General features: G+C 41.9%; 1 protein-coding gene and 1 long non-coding RNA gene across 2 annotated transcripts in view; one reads left to right on the top strand and one right to left on the bottom strand.

Moving 5' to 3' along the window:
* Window positions 1–7,215: 7,215 nt before the first annotated feature.
* LOC124297459 (iroquois-class homeodomain protein IRX-6) overlaps window positions 7,216–20,632 on the bottom strand; it is a 45,924-nt gene continuing 32,507 nt past the window's right edge. The window contains exons 4-5 of the mRNA XM_046748529.1: window positions 10,608–10,912; window positions 7,216–9,900 (exon numbers count right to left, since the gene is read on the bottom strand). Of these exons, the coding sequence (XP_046604485.1) occupies window positions 9,035–9,900; window positions 10,608–10,912 (1,171 nt within the window). The 3' untranslated portion in view covers window positions 7,216–9,034. The remainder of the gene's footprint in view (window positions 9,901–10,607; window positions 10,913–20,632) is intronic.
* On the top strand, window positions 13,464–14,271 carry LOC124297464 (uncharacterized). Its single transcript, XR_006906617.1, has 3 exons — window positions 13,464–13,588; window positions 13,654–13,901; window positions 13,967–14,271. It is a non-coding gene; the product is annotated as an uncharacterized LOC124297464 (long non-coding RNA).

Here is a 20,632-nt window from a genome sequence, read left to right as displayed (position 1 = left end):
TTCTTGATTACAGAATGGTTTGATTCCAGCCACTAGAAGCAGCGAGGGGTTCGTTCGGTCAATTAAATAAGTCATATTGCGAGCGGGTATCATCGTTAGCCTTAACGAACCGAGGTGGCACTTGGCCGCGTCTGTCAGCATCCCTCAGCGCCGCGATGCCCGGCGGCACGACGACACAGAGACCCTCGAAAGTTCCTCCTTCTCCTCTTTTTTCCCTTCTTATTCTTCCTCTCTCTCTCTCTCTCTCTCTCTCTCATCTTTTTCTGCCCTCTAAAGCGTCGTATTTATAATCTCTCGTCGAGGAGAAGGCTCGAAAACGAGATCCAACCACCCTGCCGCAGCGAACGCGGCTCCGGCTTCTAAACTGTACGCGACGCTCTTGGCGTGAAAATGGTCGCCAATTAACCAGCTGTGAATTACGCGACGACCCGTCCTCGCTAATTTAGTGTAACTCCGGTGCATCCTACAACGCTCTCATCTCTTCGAGGCCTCTGCGTGCGTCGCGACGCCTGCGCCACGCGAAACGCGTTTCTGCACCACTGCAGAATCGGCTTCTTCTTCTTCTCCTTCTGCTTCTTCTTCCTCCTCTTCTTCTTCTTCTTCTTCTTCTTCTTCTTCCTCTTCTTCTTCGGCACGCATCGACCGGCCCATACTTCTGGTCGCAAGGACGTCACCAGCCGGACATCCGCCTCCTTTGAAGTCTTTGAGTCTGTTCCATCGCGCGCCGCTGTGTCGAATGAAATATTGCCCACGGATCGGACTTGCTCGGCGCAAACGCGTTTACTTTACTTTACTTAACTTTACTTTGGTACTCCAAGGTCGTATTTTCTCTTCGGTTCTCAGACCGTACTCTGATTCTTCTTCTATGGTACATTATACCCTCCGCACGGAAAAAATATATAATGTAGAATTTAGATCTGTGTAGTGAACATATGGACAGCACTTTTTTGGAGTCAAATCTACATCAATTGTGGTGGGTCTACCTGAGCATGTAAGCATGTAACTCTTGCTGGTGGTTTTCTGACTTTTATTATCGGATTTGTAAATCTTGCCTCAATTGCTGTAGATTTAATTCGAAAAAAGTGTTAGCCGTATATTCGCCACAGGAGATGTAAAATCTACAATATTTTTCTTTCCCTGCGTGCTTGTCCACCGTGAGCAATCCGTTACTTTTATCTTTCTTCGCTTATTTTTACGTATATAAATAAACTTTTCAATCATTTTATACCGAGATCGTATATCTCATGTTTCATTGTTTGAAATAACTGTGACGTTAAATTATAGCGGTTTGTAGATAATTAGATAATTATTAAACGATGCTGTGCTATAATGAACCATTTCCGTGTAAGATTTTTAACTCAGTTTATGAAAATATATTTTTCACAGGAGATACTAAAACATGAAGTGCAAATGTTTCATCGTGGTTTTGTGTCTTCAAAATAAATTTCGAAGAACCAAATTTTGCATTAAAAAAATATATTTTCATTGCAGCATTTAGACGATGAAATAGCTGACCTTTGTGCGCAGTGCACTAACTTCTTAAATTTCGTCAACATCAAAATCAATGAAGCTAAAAAATTTCAAATGTATGTATTAGAAGAACAAAACATAAAAAAAAAAAATATAGCGTTCCGCCAGAAGTTTTAAATAATTGAAAATTCGGAAGTTTATTTGTACGATGTTTTATTTTCTGTAAGTACTATTTTCACAAACTTATTTATTTGAAACACAGTTAAAATGGTGAAATCCGAACTCTCAAAACTTCGGGAAGTTGAAAAGGTTTCCGCGTATTGACGATGAATCGAACGTAATTTTAATTATACACGGGGAAAAATTCAATTACATACAGTCGAACCTTGTTTTCGACAAAGTACCCAGTTGTCCCGGGTCGAGTAAACTCGTCAACAGCAAGTGAGACGTGAGGATTGAACATTTTCATAAGACGCATCCCCCCGTCAGGATTGAGATACTCGAGTTTGGACTTGAGTCAAGTTTGGAAAGAATCAGGTCACCTCGGCCGAATCGCTGCTGCAGCGGACGTGCAGCGATCTATCATTCATACCTACAACCTTAAAACTCTTACAACTCGTCAAACTGTAAGCCTCGTTAATTTTTCATATCACGCCAACTGGTTTTCAAGAGTTCGAATACATTGGGCTTCATCCCTTGTTCCCTGCACCAACGATCCGAGTTATCCCGACGTCGTCGCGTTCATTATTCAACTCCGACAAAGCAGCGCGTGGTGCAAGATAAAACTTGGAAAAGCTGCCAGAAATCCGAAGTATAAGAGGGGGAATAAAAAAAACGAAGGGGAAATTATCGGGGTATTTAATTTCGGCAAAGGCGAGAATGAAAATATGAGATCTCGATTTTTCACCGAAATTAATATGCACCTTCTGGGTTACGAGCTCAATTAATTTTCTCGAGCTACAGGGTATAATGTAAACGAATAAGCGAATAAGGCCGAAACGGGATCTCCGGTATATTCGCGGATGGGTCCGACGAAAGTTGAATTTACGATGTTACGAACTTTGCTCTACGCGTCCGCAGGTGTTTCAACCTCTATACGCATGCATGTACACGCTATCCACACATATATCTCGACTGAAGTATGATTTTACTGCGGTGTTTAAATATGCCTACGTCGTAAAATTAACAGCATATCCATAAAGGAATCCGTTGTTACGTTAAAACTTGATAAAAGCCAATAAAGCACGGTGTTATGGCTGGTTTATGACTCCTTGGAAGTAGCCTGCAAGTGGCTGTGCGGCATAACTTTTCCTCGGACTTCAACCGCACAACGTTTCGCGATTTTTGGTCTGGAATTTGCACCCGGTTTAAAAAAAAAAAAGAAGCGATTCTAGATTCCAGAGTGGGATATTAAAGCACCGAAATCCAGTTGAGATAGTTTGAAATTCGAGACAATTTGGATCGAGATAAAAAGAAAAATAACCATTCAATTTTAAAACGAGCTGTTTTAGACTGGCCGTGATCTAGCCCTCGAACTTCCCGTTCTCACACTGCAGAACTGAAAAAGATTTCGAACTACCAATTCAGATTCGTGATTAACGGTTTTAAAGCCCTAGGGCACCATATTGCATGAAAATGTGACGATTTGTTTTATTTTGAACCACTGTAATGGATCCATCGTTACAAATTTTCAAAGTCTGAGCTAGGATTCGCTATCGATGACCCAAAAAACCTCCGCCTACCAATTTCTATTTTTTTCTCACCACCTATAAAACCTCACGGTACCAATTTTCATTCAAATCCATTAAATCATTCTCAAAAATGATCATTTTTATTTGAATTTTTGGAATTTGGTTACTTAAATAATTGAAAAAGTACCAAACTGATCGAAGCCAAAATCTAATCAATTCTAAGTTTGGAAAAGCAGCGTCGATTGAGACCAAAATCATTGAAATCCGGTAACTCGTTTTTCGAGATATCGCCGGACAAAAAAATTGATCACATACGTGAATACATACACACAACAAACAGACGTAGATCTAAAAATGATTGGCGGTGATTGTCTAAACTTCAAAACGTGTAGATTTAGTGAAAAGTCAATTTTTAATTTCCGACGTGATCACCATAACTTCCTTTTTCCTCTGAAAACAGAGAAACAGGAAGTTGAAAATATTTCTACGATCTTCGGCTCTAATGAGAAATTTTTTCTATGCAGCCTTCGTTGCTAACGTGTCCCGAACTTGTGTTCAAGGTACACTGCAACCTGTACCTTATATACAACCACGGCTGCATTTTATGCGCCCCGTGCCTGCAGCAGAGGAATCAATAAAACGGAAATAAAATGAAGCGACCCTAATGGGTTATGTTAATGCTCCGATGTCTCCTATACATTCCGACTGTCCTACCGATTCGAGTCGTTCCAACTAACCGGCTCTGCGATCGCGACCTGCCAGCATGGCTACAAGATCGACCGCGCTATACGGTCTTGGCTTCCGATAGCGATCTCCAATCTTTCGAGTTGATTCGATTCCACAGGCCGGATCGAGCCTACGGCGTTGATTATCGCGCCAAAGTTAAACGACGACGATTAACTCCGAGGGATCGGTAAATAACTCCCTTTCCGCCGATCGGAGGAATGAGAACTGTCGTTCTTTCGATTTATTTCTCGTTTCACTATTTTATCCGACTTCTTTTGAGCGATATAAAATGACGCTGATGAACGACGATTACTGCACTTAGATTCTTACTCATTTTTTCATACTGATATGAAAATGTTACTCTAATCCATGTTATAATATACGAAATAATTAACGCTCCAAATTTTGAATCTTTTCTTTTACAGCATGATGTTGAGCAAGATTTTTTACCTACCTCGTATGTAATGGTTTAGTAGATTTGAAAGTGTTTGATCAAAGGATACTCTGCGGAGATGAAGAGAATACTTGCCAATACCTTGTACGATCAATTGAAGTTACTTTACGAAGGTTTTAAATTACGAAAATCTGTTCCAATGATGAATAAGGAATTTATCTTTTCACGTCCAAAATTAAACTGCCGTAAGGTATTGTAAATCAAACTTGAATTTCGTAAAATTCAGCGAATTTCGGGGGCATCTTTTTTATACATTGGCGCATCGGAATAAACATGAATTTCTCAAATTTGATCGGTATTGGTATTTGATCAGGTATTCTAAATTTGCGAAGAATCATGTACACGGTGAGCTGAAAGTGGAGGACAAACTGAACACTTCGAAACTGAAATTTAAAACACGTGTATAAAAAACATACAAATATTGATTTAATATAACTGTATGATCTTAATAAAAATGTGAATAAACAAATATGAGAAATAAATCTATTCGATAAAATGTAATGCAAAAATTTTACACAAGAACACGAGAAACGGTTCTTGAGCGTTGATTTCTGATTTTTCAAACATATTTTTATTTTATTTTTTTTTTTGTTTTTTCCAGTTCGTTTTTCTGAAAACACGAAAACGGACCACCCTACTCACCACGGACGGCATCGCGGTTATTCGCTGCAGCGGAGAACAAACTCTAAGGAACAAAAGTCGCGGAGTCGGCCGCAGACTGCGGGAGCAGCTAGTTTCGCATTTCGTCGAAAGTTTATATCATGCGGCAATATTCAGGAACGAGGATCGGTTGATTCATGAAGACGTAGCGGACCCCCAGCCTCCGACGGAGCCGAGCGGCGGCCCCACGCCCCCGGTGGTCCGCGGGCTGATTTCTTGTTAAGTTAAATCCTCGCTGCTGAGGCCGATCCGTCGTCCTCCTCCTCGACTCCTCGACTCCTCGACTCCTCGACGACGACGTCGCTCGGCGTTCTCCGTCCCTCCGCTCTGCGGATCGCATTCCCCGAGCTACGTCGACGCATTCGGAGGCTGACGGGGCCCGGGGTGGACTCCGTACGCCGAGGATTGTCGATTTAAATGTTTACTAATAACCAGGCTTGTACGGCAACCACCCAGAAGCACTCGCTTTGCATTTTTATAAGTACATCTTCCCGGCCTCATCTCGGTTCCCAGAATCCTTCATATTCATCCCGCGATCTCGATGCCGATGCTTCGCTGCCTCGCCTATTCAGCCCCGTGCCGGATAGGCGACCCCCCATGGATGTTCTTCGATTGGATGCGATTGGACGCTTTGTCGTCTCGGGACGGGGTTCAGGTTCAGGTTCCGAATTTGAAAAGTTCCGGAAATGCCTGATTCGGAATTAGTTGGTGGCGAAAACGGATGCAATCAAACTTTTGAGAAACGACAAGTTTCGAATGGTCGGAAACCAGACGGTTCAAAGTTTTGAAATGCAAGATTCCGAACATTCGAGTTTCGCTAGAATGACATTCCGAAAATTAAAATATACTCACTCAGCGTAGTTTATTCAACGAGTAAATGTGAAATATCAGAAACACCGTAAATCAGAATGACCGGTATTCTGAACATAAAAATATCAAAAATCGAAAGCAAAGAAAGATCAAAGTGGTGAAATTTCACCACGCCAGAACTTTCGCACAACTGAAAATCTTCGATCATTGGCAATTTTAATTTTTCAGATCTTTAGATTTTCGCAATTTTGATGTAACATTGATGTATCGTCAAAGCTTGATATCTTTACTTTAAGTTTCGCCACCAAACATTCGGAATCTGGCACTTTCGGAACTTCGAATTTCACACGTTACACTTAGCGAAATAAGTTATCGTATTTTTCTACCCGAAAATTAATTGATAACGAATTCGTGACGAAAATGTAACCAAGTGATTCTGCGAATTGTGAAAAATATTTATGAATCTTTCACTTGAAGCGAATATTGTAATCGAGTGCTAACTCAACTGTCGTTGGAAATCGTACGTGCTTCGTAAATAATTCGACAGAATTATGCACCTCTGACCCAAAATAAAATCAATTCTCATCAAACAAAGTCCATTCCATTGACTTGTACATTGATCTGGCATAAAAAAACAAGCGAAAAAATCACCGGACGACGAACGAAATTCGGAGTGATTTCGGCGATCAGAGTAGCCGTAGAGATCGTTTTAGTTTCACATTTCGTTTAAATAGTATCAATAAATCAGCGAAAATTTCCCGTTGCTCAATCGTGAGCATCCTTACTTCAAACGTTCGTCCATGAATCGTCGCGAATAAACGTCATTCTACATCTGAAAGAGAATATTTACAAGTAATAGTAATAGGATGTGAAAAAGATCTTGGGATTTGTTGTATTATATTTAATCGTGCAGGCACGTATAGACGTAAGCAGTTTTATTTTTCGATAATGATTCGTTTATTGCGAAAAGACACAGGCTCACGCATTCAGGCGGCAATGTGACGCTGAACGCGAGTATGTAATTAACCTCAAATTTTTGACACGAATGACTAAAGGGGCGGGTGTATAAATGGCGTTTGATCAATTCTTGACGTGATGACGTATGTAAGTATAATGCAGTATATGTGTATATATATATATATGTATATATATATATATATATATAACGACGACGCGACATGATATGTGGTTGTTCTCTTCCTTCTTTCTTCCTCTTCAGTAAGACTCGTAGTCTAATCGGCTCTTATAATACGTATGTATTTTAATATATTATTATATTATATATATATCGTCGTCTGCGGATCGGGGTTTGTTCTTGTCCTATTTCTTTTTTTCTTTTTTGTAAAGTGCGTTCTCGCCAATGCTGCATGCGATGGTGTTATACACAGTATTATTATTTTTACAGTTTTACAATATTCGTCATACGAGTCTGTCTTCTTCCTCACCGACGAGGTTTATTCTTGTTTTTTTTTTTTTTTTTTGGTTTTTTTTTATTCTTCTGTTATAGTATATAGGTGCATTCTTATATACTATAAAGCTTTTAAAGGCTACGTTTCCGCGCTTCTCAACACTCTCCGACAACTCATCAATGTTTATATAATATAACGATGATTTACACTGGAATTAATAATAATTGCCGATGACTATGGGAATGAACAGTGATGAAAGAGACTATAAACAAAAAAAAAAGGGAACAAATTGACGAAAAAAAAAAAAAAAAACAATCATAATTAATACACGTCTTTGCTTCTTAAACAACGCAACAAAAAATAAACGAAATAACGATGAACAGTACGGTTTATTGTATCCAAAGGCAGATCCCGAACGAGGATGCGAAGCAAGTCTTTCCAAACCGAAAAACAAATCTTTTCGTTAGTATTCATGTAAATAATTCATAAAAATAAAATGCGACTCATTTTACCTCCGATGTCTAATTTTTCTTTCGCGCGCCATCGCGATTAAAACTATGTAATGTACGGTTCGATTTCATTGCTGATTTTCAGACTGATTGTTCGTCGTTGTAGATAAATTTCTTACCTCGCACCTGTCCTCACGTATCGCAATCTGCCGCAGTGACTTTTATAATTAACTCATATGCGGGCATGTTTGGGTATGTACTATATATGTACCTCCTCGTCATGACCGATGCAATCAGTTACATATATATATATACATATACATATATATATATATATATATATATAGATAGATAGATAGGTACATAAATATTACAAACATTGCGATAACAATAATAATAATAATAACTAATCATTATGATGCACGAATTATGAATCAAATGTTGTTTTAATAATAATAGTGATAATAATATTAATAATAATAATTGTCATGACAGTAATAATAATAATAATAATAGTAATAATAATGATGATAATGTTAGGGGTAATAACAATATTGTTCCTATTCTACATACAATACATATACACTGCTGGATTCTCGACCAGTACTTGCTACTATTTACAAACGCATAAATAATAATATTCATTATGTATAATATTTATATTTATATATGTATATTTATATTTAATATATATATATATATATTTGTTGTTCAGTGTGAATTTCATTTCGATATTGATAATCGTTATACATATTAATTATATATAACCGCAGCTATAAGTAGTCAGGTATATATTAGGTATATATACGCTAAAATTGTCGTACATTCTTTTTCTTTTCTTTTTTTTTTTTTTTATGCTCGTCCATACCGTTACTTATTATTGTTGTTATTTTAATTATTCTCCTCCCTTTTACATTTCCATGTTTATTATAAATTTATTCTCAAGTAGCTGAGATAGATGAACTGACCAGATTAACTGATCGTTTAGGGAAATAGGGGGCGGAGGAAGGAAGGATGAGTACACATTGCGTATTTTGGATGGGGGGTGAAAAATTCTCTCGACGGTCAGTCTCTCTCTGTACACTAATTACAATATTTTGGAGTCTGTTATTGTCAGCCACACACTCTGCAGTCGTAATTGTTAATAATTATTTTTTCTTCCTTTCTTTTTATACGAAAAAGAAGGTAAAAAAGAAGAAAAAAATAAACAAACGAACAACAACAGAAAAAAAAAAAAGAAACGATCGGTATCATTCGTCGGGACCTCACCGAAAGTTCCTCGCGATCCCGGAAGGTGAATTCCCCTCCAAAAACAAAAAGCTCCTCTCAACGATCGCCGAGACGAGATCTCAACGGGTCTTCGGATCAAACCCTGCCCGGTGACTTGAGTTCCGTCGGGGGGATGCTGTTCCCGGGATGAGGGGACTGGTCGGAGCCTCCGGATGAGGCGGTGGAGGACGAGGACGGCGATACGCCGGATGTCGTCGTAAGGAGAATGCCGGGACCACCGGGGCCCGGGCCCCCGTTCATGGGGAAGGACTTCACGGCCCCGGAGGTCGAGGAAGACGAAGTTAGGACACTGGGGGCGCTGACCGCCGGCATGACTCCTCCGAGTCCACCGAGCCTCGAGTAAGTCTCGAGTAACGACATGTCCCCCGATCCAAGGTGCGAGGCGCCGTAAAAGTTCCTGTAGAAGTCCGGATGAGGACGAACGAACTGCGAGCCAGGGTGCATCGGGTGCAACGGATGGTGTGCCGGCATTCTACTCGCCAATGGGCTCACCAGCTTTCCACCCCCACCGTAAGGCGAACCCAGGCCCGGCAACCCCTGCGGCGGGCTCTGCTGGTCCCCGTCTTTACTCGCCATGTCCGCTAGCGACCAGATTCGAGGTTTCGCTGGGCCCCCGGGGCCTTGGGACGAGGCGCTGGTACTTGCGGGGAGGTGGTGACCACTCGGCGAGGTGCTTTCCGGGGAGGGGTGCTGCAGCAAACGACCATGCGCAGACGAGAGGTACGCAGGGTGCTGCAGCTGGAGGGGGTGCCGCGGTTCTCGCTGGTCGTAAAGGCATTCGGGACTGTCCGGACCGCTGTCCGCTCGCGATTCGCTCCATTCGCTCTCCGCTCGTCCACCCTGCAAACCTCCCGACACCCCGCTGCTGCCGTGTAACATGTCCAAACGATGCGCCGGTCGCTCACCGTCCTCGCTTGAACCTGTTCCCGAATCCTTCGAGTCTATGGACAGATAAGAAAGAACCTCTGGGTGATGCTTGTGTCTCGTGACGTAGGAGGGTGAAAGTTTTTACCCCTGAACACTGCGACATCCGGACCTCAAAGTGAGTAAAATTTCAATGTGATCCTGATGGGTTCGCAGGAATCAAACGTCAACTTTGATATCGAAACGCTACTTGTCATTTACTCCTTCCACTACTGTGGTACCTGTGCTTTACTATTTGTGAGTTGTGCAATAAACTTTTCAAGGTCCTTAACGTTGTACCCTTAACTTCCGCGTCAAGTATCATGCTTCGCGAAGACATGACGCTCGTCTTTACTCACACTAACAAAGAGGTTAACTTTGCCACAACGGTACTTTCATTGATACATTTTCCTAAACTCTCTGACCTCGTAGAAAGAATGTCCTGTATCATTCACAGCTTGCATGATTGACTGCAGGAAAATCCGGAATACACCTTCTCTCTCACGTTCGTGGAAAATTAAAGCTGCTATGAGATTGAATGTAACTGAAATCAGCCATGAGAGTAACTGCTTTAATAGAATTCGTTGGAAGAACTAAACCGTGAACGTTACACTAATTTCCGTTCGAACAATACTCGCGATTGATTCACCGGTCGTTCACCTCCGCTATTTAGCGAAAAGAAAAGACACGTTAAGAGTCTGTGCCTTCGAATTCTCGTATTTTCCATGCGCAGTGTATAACTCACCTAGTCGGTCCTTCTCGTCAACGCTTTTCCTGCCGCTGTCATCGTCCTCGTTATTGTTATCCTCGTCCTCTACCCTATTCCTGGGTTCCCAGGTCATTTTATTCTCCTTCTTGAGCCGCCTCCGAGCGTTGGCGAACCACGTCGATACCTGGGTGAGGGTCATCTTGGTGATAATGGCCAGCATGATCTTCTCGCCTTTGGTTGGGTAAGGGTTTTTCTTGTGCTCGTTCAGCCACGCCTTGAGGGTACTCGTCGTTTCGCGTGTCGCGTTCTTCCGCCTCGCACCGTTTAGGTCCATGCCATAGCTGAAACAGACCAAAGAGAACGTGAAAATAAGCGAAAAGAGAAGGGGAAAAAAAACGTGTACGGAATCTCAAGCTGCCTTGAGCTTTTCGGCTTCCACTGCGAACGCAGCGAGGAGAAAAACGGGGAAGGAAAAGTTATCCAATCACAGGGCTCGTAACGACCAGACAGTCGGGCAAAACTCTCGCAGTTCTCTGCAGGACAGAAATGCAGCGACCGCGCAAAGCGAATCAAGGATCACACCGCCGAGTTAAAAAGGACGAATCGGACGCTCGTCGTATTCCTGCTCCCGGCTTTCCTTCGGTCCCCGACGCCGCCCGGGAGCTCTCGCCTCCGGAGGCAGATCTCTATCTAACGGTTTAAGCTCCTTCCGCCCTGCGACCCTCGCAGCACCGGAGAGACCCTCTAGGATCCCATTACTAAAAGACTAACCCTTATCAAAGATTAAACTTTGGTATAACTGCTGAATCGACGGGATTGAAATTAAATTTCCTCCCTCCGGACCCGCTTGTGGAGGGAAAAACCACTCTCTCTGTCTCCTTCTATCTCTCCTTCTCTCTCTCTCTTTCTCTTTCTTTCTTTCTCTTTTTCTCGCCCTTATTTTCTTCTATTTCTCCCTTATTTTTCCCCCCAACTTTTTTGTTGTTCTCTGCTGGCCAGTTTCTTATTTCCTACTTCGAACCAGAAATTGGAGATACCCAGAATCTGACCTCAGAAAACCGGAAACAAGGAATGATTTTTGTACAGTTAATCATTCTACATCCGAGATCGTATTCAAATTATTGAAGTTCCAATCAATAATACTGTTTTCACAATTACATAGTCCTCAATTATCAATGAGGTTGAAACAGTATAATGGCTGTATGTGATACAGTAGAAGAATTGAAATATCGAATTTCAACAAATAACAAAATCTAATTTGTTGAATTTTAAAACACAGAATATTGCAGTATAAAAGAATCAAGATGTACGCTATTAAGAATAAAATTTTTTTTTTAATGTACTAAATAGTCGTAATAAATTTTTTTAAAGTAGAACAAAATATAACCTTTCATACTTTTATATTCTAGATTTTCTAATTACTGACTTTCTACATTTCAGAGTTCAAGTCCGAACGTTCGATGCAGAGACCATAATATCGTTCACGAATGATTCGATAAAATGTTCTCCGTCAGTCTTAGGCGAACTTTGATATACCTAACTTCAGTATGCCTACGCTTGTAACGAGTCTCATTTTCCATCTTTCGAACTGAAAAATACAGAAAGAGTATGTGTATGTGTATCGTCGCACGGTTCTTTTCCAAAATCGTCAAATACACCGTCACTGCTACAGCCTAAACCATGCAGAGATCGGTTGTCAACAAAAATCGATTCTTCAAACGCATAAGATGTCTAAAGCTGAGCACACTTGGATGTTGGCTTTTATTTCCTCCTTACCGTGGCGCAGCGTCGTCTCCATAGCTACAAATTTGAGCATGCAGGCGTCATTCGGCTGTGTTACATACGTAGATCGTAGGTGGCGAGTGTAGTGACGGAAGGGGGAGGTGGGGGTGGACAGCCCCGGGGGACGCGACGCCAGACGGGAGATGGGAAATTAATAAAACTGTCACTTATCTGCCCTACCGGTGCACGGGGGATCACAGCCGTTGAAACGGAGGCGCTAAACATTTCAATTTGGCGTCGGAGTCGCGAACGGCTTGCATGTGAGTATATCCTCTGTAGGATAGAGTCGCACGTCACTATCCGCCCTATCCAGAACGAGGCGTACGAAATGACGGAGGGATGAGTAGCGAAGGGGTGAGCGAAGGAGGGGGGAGGGCTTAACCCGGTATCCGTTTGCCCGGGGGCAAATGGCCTTCTGCAGTTATTTTAAAATTCAACGTAGCGTTGGAAGGGGATCGGATTAAAAAATCAGAGTGGAAGCTTGTTCCTCGTGATAACGGCCAGCCGCTCGACGCGACGCTCAGACTCCCCGACCCCGATCCTGGATTCCTTTTCACCGGAGCCGAAATTCCCTCCTCGGCAACGGATGCACATCGACACCCAGAACCCCCTTTTCTCTCATGCGCGAACTGATCGCGCCAAATGGTTGTTTCCATGGCAATTGGCGATCGCCGAGCCTCCTATCGCTACAGGATAACTAACGTATCACTGCCACCGTCGTCATCAACGGAATCGTAAACCCGTTACGCAGCGGTTCACCGAGCTCATCCTGCACCACAGTGCGATGCACTCCGTCCATTTCTGCAGTTGTTATCAGGATTGGAACGAACTCGAATCACCGTGAAGTTCGTTCAATGGAATATATCGCTATTATTCTTTCAGGCCATCTGGATTCCTGAATCAGACAACAACCACTCGGCCCCTCCGATCCTACGTGGTTACACCAGTAGCCAGGAGACGGGTAGCAGCCTGATTCTCGGAGAATTTTCTTCCTTTCAGGCACAAGTTGTAGAAGTAGGAGAAGAAAAAACGAAACTATTCCTAAGCGGGGGATTGAATTTCTCGGCAAAAAATGAACCGGTTCGAGAATACGCAGCCTTGAGGTTTCGAGGGTACGCAACGACGTCCAGCCCCCCTAGCTTGACCGGATTTTTCGCCCCTGGTGGCACCGAGCAGACACTCCACGCGATTAAGACCCGCATCCAGTGACCATGGCGAAAATGTCCGCTGGACAGGTGAGAGACTCCGCCTCTCTTACACTTCGCTACACACGGTAACACCCGCTTACACCTCGTTACAGCCAGTTACAATGCGGGACATGATGGGGGGTGATATCTGAGTCGCCCCAGCTACGACCAACCCTCGAGTCACGCACTCCGCCACCTTTTATCGGAACAGCACGAAGGGTGCCACCCTGACTACCTAACGTGCAGCCATTCGATGTACGGTTGGCGCCATCTTTCTAGCGGTTTTCACCCGTAAGAGGACGCCCTAATGCTCGCAATCAGTAGCGGAACGCCTTTTGGCTCTCGGTGTGTTGGCTAAGAGGTAAAGGCTAGTTTGTTACATGATTCCATTGTATTAGAACTTGTATTCAGAGAATTTGTTCGCAGGTTGTACGTATTACGTGACATCAAACATGATTCAGAGATTGCGTCGATGCATCGGGTGGGAAACGTCGATTGCATCACAGTGCAACGGTTTTCTGAAGCGGATAGTGATTGTTGAGTTTTACGGTACTATCGTGTCGTGGTCTTGTTCACGTGTCAATAATTATGTTAGCGTAAGATAGAGCTCGATTGACATAAGGAATGTAAGCTTGTATTAAGGAAAACTTATAGGAGTGCTGTAATAGTGATAAAATATATATTGCAATACTTGTCGTTGTGACAAGTCACCTTGACGTATGAAGAGAAACTTATATGAGTGCTGTATGGAAATAAAATATACAGAATGATTATCTAGCGACGGAATGATCCGTCGGCTGCTATGGTTTCATGGTGTTCAGTGGTCCTGGATATGCTTTGAATTTTTCTTGTGTCCTGGAAATTAATCTGTTTTAGTATATCCTTGAATAATCTGAAAATGTTCTGGAAATCTCCTTTAATTTGTAACGGGTTTTTTACTGGACACCATGGGTTGGTCATGCGCTGCAATTTGAGAGCACTTGTTTGCCACGGCGACCAACCGTCGAAAACGTAACCTACTGTCGAAATTTTTGAGGTTACATACATCGTGGCGACCTGTCATCTGAATTTACGACTGTTGGTCGCTCTGACAAGCAACTGCTCTGCGATTTTAGCGCGTATGCATTAAACTGTAGCAGATGACGTACGATATGGTCACTCTGTATATTACGATGCTTATTACTGTGACTAGTTACCTACATGTGTTGAATAAGCTACACTGTTACGGAGACATGATAATTTAGGTACTGATGTATGTTTAGATTCGAAAATTCAAATACAGCTTGTTGTACCGATCCAGGATTTTTATTTTCTATCATATTCATAACCCAGAACGAAAATCAAGTTTAAGAATGACTGTCAGAGTATACGGATATAAACCAATTCTCACATTATCCATAATCATCGAAATTTTTAACAAAAATCTGAAGGGATTAGCCTTGATTTGTTTCGTGATTTACAGAACAAAAAATTTTTCATCTAAAAATCGATTCGTGTGACCTTTTCCAAGGTAATTGTACCATCAGGAACGCAAAATGAACGTCGAAGAGAGGTAAAAACCGGCAGCAGAGAAGTCAGAAGAAATCTTTCGTTTCTTGAGCTGAAAGCTTACTATCTCTTAATTTATTCATACGACTCTTCCTGGACTACTTGGACCTACAGGATTCAAAAATAGGGATTTGAATTGTCGTGGGACGAGAAGTTGGGAAAAGACGAATAAATCATGCGTAAAATCAATTGTTTATTCTTTTTAATCAAGGTTACATAAAATAGTGACAATACAATATGACATGATGTATCGTATCTGCTGATGTGCTTTGCTCTGTTGCGCAAGCCATAACTTAAATTACGCTTACTAACTACGACGGAAAAAAATGATCATCTGATACAATATTCTCCACATTCTGCTTATGATGATATTATATATTGCACTCCTTTGTCCTGTTACAATATTCAAAATGAATAAATGAGTTTAGTCGTACTTTCGCATTCATTTTATTTTTCACTTTGTACGCTATTTGTGAACTTGTTGAATTACTGAACACTGACATCATAGCACTTGGACTGAATTTCAGGCACGTTAAATATACAGCTGAACAAGGTGATTTTTTCCCTTACCTTTTGAGAGATCCTGGGCAAATTTTGTATAATTCGATCGTGGCTTCGGAACCACTATTTAACAGTGACGGCGTTCGTTTTTTGTGGGTTTTAAGGTCGGAAATTTTATCGTTCGAAATTTTTCACAATTGCCATAATTTGGAACAAAAATCCGAAGGGTCAGTCTTACTTTTTTTGCGTCAAAAATTCTGTTGTGTCTGAATCAATTAACATAACCCTTCGGGACTACTTGAAGCCCCAGAAAAAACGCATAAAACGAACCAGAAAAACGATGGGACATACAGCGAAGAAGTTACGAATGGAATCTTTCGTTTTTCGCCTGTAACTTTTGATGCGTTGATCGCAGCGTATTGGGACTGCGCCCAATCGATTTCTCTCGCAAAATTACGTCGGAATGGTGCATGAAAGAATTTATTCCAGCACTTTTCAAAATCTCGAAAATTTTCGCCAAAAATGCAAAGGGGTTAGCCTTGCTTTTTTTTTGGCCGAAAAATTTTTGGTCCCCGATTTGATTTGAATGACCGTTTTCTGATCAATTGGACCCCCAGGAACTCAGAAAACGCAGCGAAAACAGCGTGGGATCAACAGGAGAGAAGTTACGAAGGAAAAAGCACCTGCTGAAAAATGTCGAAAACACAGGTTGTCGTTTTTTGGCTGTAACTTTTGATGCGTTGATCGCAGCGTATTGGGACTGCGCCCAATCGATTTCTCTCGCAAAATTACGTCGGAATGGTGCATGAAAGAATTTATTCCAGCACTTTTCAAAATCTCGAAAATTTTCGCCAAAAATGCAAAGGGGTTAGCCTTGCTTTTTTTTTGGCCGAAAAATTTTTGGTCCCCGATTTGATTTAAATGACCCTTTCCTGATCAATCGGACCCCCAGGAACTCAGAAAACGCAGCGAAAACAGCGTGGGATCAACAGGAGAGAAGTTACGAAGGAAAAAGCACCTGCTGAAAAATGTCGAAAACACAGGTTGTCGTTTTTTGGCTGTAACTTTTGATGCGTTGATCGCAGCGTATTGGGACTGCGCCCAATCGATTTCTCTCGCAAAATTACGTCGGAATGGTGCATGAAAGAATTTATTCCAGCACTTTTCAAAATCTCGAAAATTTTCGCCAAAAATGCAAAGGGGTTAGCCTTGCTTTTTTTTTGGCCGAAAAATTTTTGGTCCCCGATTTGATTTAAATGACTCTTTTCTGACTAATTGGACCCCCAGGAACTCAGAAAACGCAGCGAAAACAGCGTGGGATCAACAGGAGAGAAGTTACGAAGGAAAAAGCACCTGCTGAAAAATGTCGAAAACACAGGTTGTCGTTTTTTGGCTGTAACTTTTGATGCGTTGATCGCAGCGTATTGGGACTGCGCCCAATCGATTTCTCTCGCAAAATTACGTCGGAATGGTGCATGAAAGAATTTATTCCAGCACTTTTCAAAATCTCGAAAATTTTCGCCAAAAATGCAAAGGGGTTAGCCTTGCTTTTTTTTTAGCCGAAAAATTTTTGGTCACAGATTTGATTTGAATGACCGTTTTCTGATCAATTGGACCCCCAGGAACTCAGAAAACGCAGCGAAAACAGCGTGGGATCAACAGGAGAGAAGTTACGAAGGAAAAAGCACCTGCTGAAAAATGTCGAAAACACAGGTTGTCGTTTTTTCGCTGTAACTTTTGATGCGTTGATCGCAGCGTATTGGGACTGCGCCCAATCGATTTCTCTCGCAAAATTACGTCGGAATGGTGCATGAAAGAATTTATTCCAGCACTTTTCAAAATCTCGAAAATTTTCGCCAAAAATGCAAAGGGGTTAGCCTTGCTTTTTTTTTGGCCGAAAAATTTTTGGTCACAGATTTGATTTGAATGACCGTTTTCTGATCAATTGGACCCCCAGGAACTCAGAAAACGCAGCGAAAACAGCGTGGGATCAACAGGAGAGAAGTTACGAAGGAAAAAGCACCTGCTGAAAAATGTCGAAAACACAGGTTGTCGTTTTTTCGCTGTAACTTTTGATGCGTTGATCGCAGCGTATTGGGACTGCGCCCAATCGATTTCTCTCGCAAAATTACGTCGGAATGGTGCATGAAAGAATTTATTCCAGCACTTTTCAAAATCTCGAAAATTTTCGCCAAAAATGCAAAGGGGTTAGCCTTGCTTTTTTTTTGGCCGAAAAATTTTTGGTCCCCGATTTGATTTAAATGACCCTTTTCTGACTAATTGGACCCCCAGGAACTCAGAAAACGCAGCGAAAACAGCGTGGGATCAACAGGAGAGAAGTTACGAAGGAAAAAGCACCTGCTGAAAAATGTCGAAAACACAGGTTGTCGTTTTTTGGCTGTAACTTTTGATGCGTTGATCGCAGCGTATTGGGACTGCGCCCAATCGATTTCTCTCGCAAAATTACGTCGGAATGGTGCATGAAAGAATTTATTCCAGCACTTTTCAAAATCTCGAAAATTTTCGCCAAAAATGCAAAGGGGTTAGCCTTGCTTTTTTTTTAGCCGAAAAATTTTTGGTCACAGATTTGATTTGAATGACCGTTTTCTGATCAATTGGACCCCCAGGAACTCAGAAAACGCAGCGAAAACAGCGTGGGATCAACAGGAGAGAAGTTACGAAGGAAAAAGCACCTGCTGAAAAATGTCGAAAACACAGGTTGTCGTTTTTTGGCTGTAACTTTTGATGCGTTGATCGCAGCGTATTGGGACTGCGCCCAATCGATTTCTCTCGCAAAATTACGTCGGAATGGTGCATGAAAGAATTTATTCCAGCACTTTTTAAAATCTCGAAAATTTTCGTCAAAAATGCAAAGGGGTTAGCCTTGCTTTTTTTTTGGCTGAAAAATTTTTGGTCCCCGATTTGATTTAAATGACCCTTTTCTGACTAATTGGACCCCCAGGAACTCAGGAAACGCAGCGAAAACAGCGTGGGATCAACAGGAGAGAAGTTACGAAGGAAAAAGCACCTGCAGAAAAATGTCGAAAACACAGGTTGTTGTTTTTTGGCTGTAACTTTTGATGCGTTGATCGCAGCGTATTGGGACTGCGCCCAATCGATTTCTCTCGCAAAATTACGTCGGAACGGTGCATGAAAGAATTTATTCCAGCACTTTTCAAAATCTCGAAAATTTCCGACAAAAATGCAAAGGGGTTAGTTTTACGTTTCTTTTTGCGCAAAAAATTCCAAGTCGGGGAATCGTCTTGTATGATTTCACCAGGATCATCGGTCCTTCCAAAGCTTAAGAATGATAATAAAACCAGCAAAAGACCGGCCGCATCGAAGTTTCAGAGAAAATCTTCCGTCCTAGATCAACAAACCTACCACTTCTCATAGTCAAGTTATCAGATTAACTTTTACTAGACGAATTGAACCTGATGGCTCCTTGAAAAAGCTTCGAAATCTTCTAGTGAACAACAGCTGAGAAATTACGAAAAAATATGGGAAACTTTAATCATTCATCAATTTTTATTTAGGATACATAAAGCAGTAAGAATACAATATTACATAATATATCTTATTTTCTAGACGTGCTTTGTGCTCGTACACAACCTGTTACTGAAGCTGTATCTACGAAGTATGAAAATGATCATCTCGTATAATATCTTCGATATTTTGCTTAAGATAATGTATATTGCACTTTTACATCCTCTTACAATAGTTTTAAGCGTCAAACAACATACCTACAATCATACTTGTGCATGTCTTTCAGTCTCTCACTCTTTTACCATTAGGTAACCAGCTACATTAAAACCACACACTGACACTTGACCACTTGTATTAGAGATAAGGCACACTGAATAAACTGTCCTAACTTGGTAGCTATAAATTTGTGGTTCTTCTTTCCCACCTTTTCGGAGACCCTGTGCAAGTCTTGTACATTTTAGCTGCTAATTTTGATCGCTAGTTCAATGGAGTCAACCTAGCTTTTTTCGCAGTTTTTGGACCCAGAAATTTTCCGTCTGAAATCAATTCGAGGAACTCTTATTAGACTGATCGGACACTCAAATGTGTGAAGAAGACATTAAATCAGCGTTCAACCGACAGCTAAAAAAATACTAAAAAATGTTTTCAGTTTTTGACTGTAACACTTGATTCATAGCTCGCAACGTATTCGGGCTGTGCGCAATCGATTTCTGCAACAAACACGTACCTTCCATGTTAACAGCTCATAAAAATTTCCGTACAAAAACCATTTAAAATTATTATCTACGACTAAATATTCCTGTATATGATAAAACCCAGTTCACGATCAGCGTGAAACGACGAAGTCAGGTAAAAAAAAAAAAACAAAATGTACGCTCAACATTTTCAAGCATAGCTTCGGAGAGAAAAGCAACAAGCACATCGCATTCCACTGTATCCAGTCGCATCGGTTGATACTTTCGTACAATTTAAGTTAGCGGTGATGCCGACACGAAGCGCATCTTTCCCGTTAGTCTGCAAATGCGGCGGCATAGGGTACCGAACTTCGTTGAGGGGGATGCGACCCCGAAATTAACGTGCGTGCATGCGTGAGTGAGTGAGTGAGTCGTAGAGAAGGTGAAGGACGGAGGTGTATTTGTGGCTAATGACGATACGGCGTCGTCTCGGTCGGGATACATGCATGGGCCGGATCCCCGGGACTCTGACGTCTCCCACGGATGATCTACGGCCGTTTAATGACCCGGTTACAGCAGGGGATGCTTTTTGTACCGGTCCTGGGGAGGCCGCAAGGGTTAACCTCCACGCCCGGTAATGCAGCGGGCGAGCAGTCTAGTCAGTCACTCAGTCACTCGGTCGTTCGAAAAGTCTGTGACACATTTCCGAGGGCGTGGCCGTGGATCCGGGGACATCATCAGGACGCGATGTCAGACCTGCGGATGACAAGCTTCTGACAGCGGGCAGTCCGTAGACAAAACCTCCGAGACTAGACGCAGCGAATGCTTCGCTCTCCGATTTCCATTCGGTTAAAACGAGCCACCCAAAAGTTTCACTCCGTAA

This window comes from Neodiprion virginianus, chromosome 2, assembly GCF_021901495.1.
Source record: "Neodiprion virginianus isolate iyNeoVirg1 chromosome 2, iyNeoVirg1.1, whole genome shotgun sequence".
NCBI classification, from domain to species: domain Eukaryota; kingdom Metazoa; phylum Arthropoda; class Insecta; order Hymenoptera; family Diprionidae; genus Neodiprion; species Neodiprion virginianus.
This window is presented reverse-complemented; position numbering and strand designations above follow the sequence as displayed.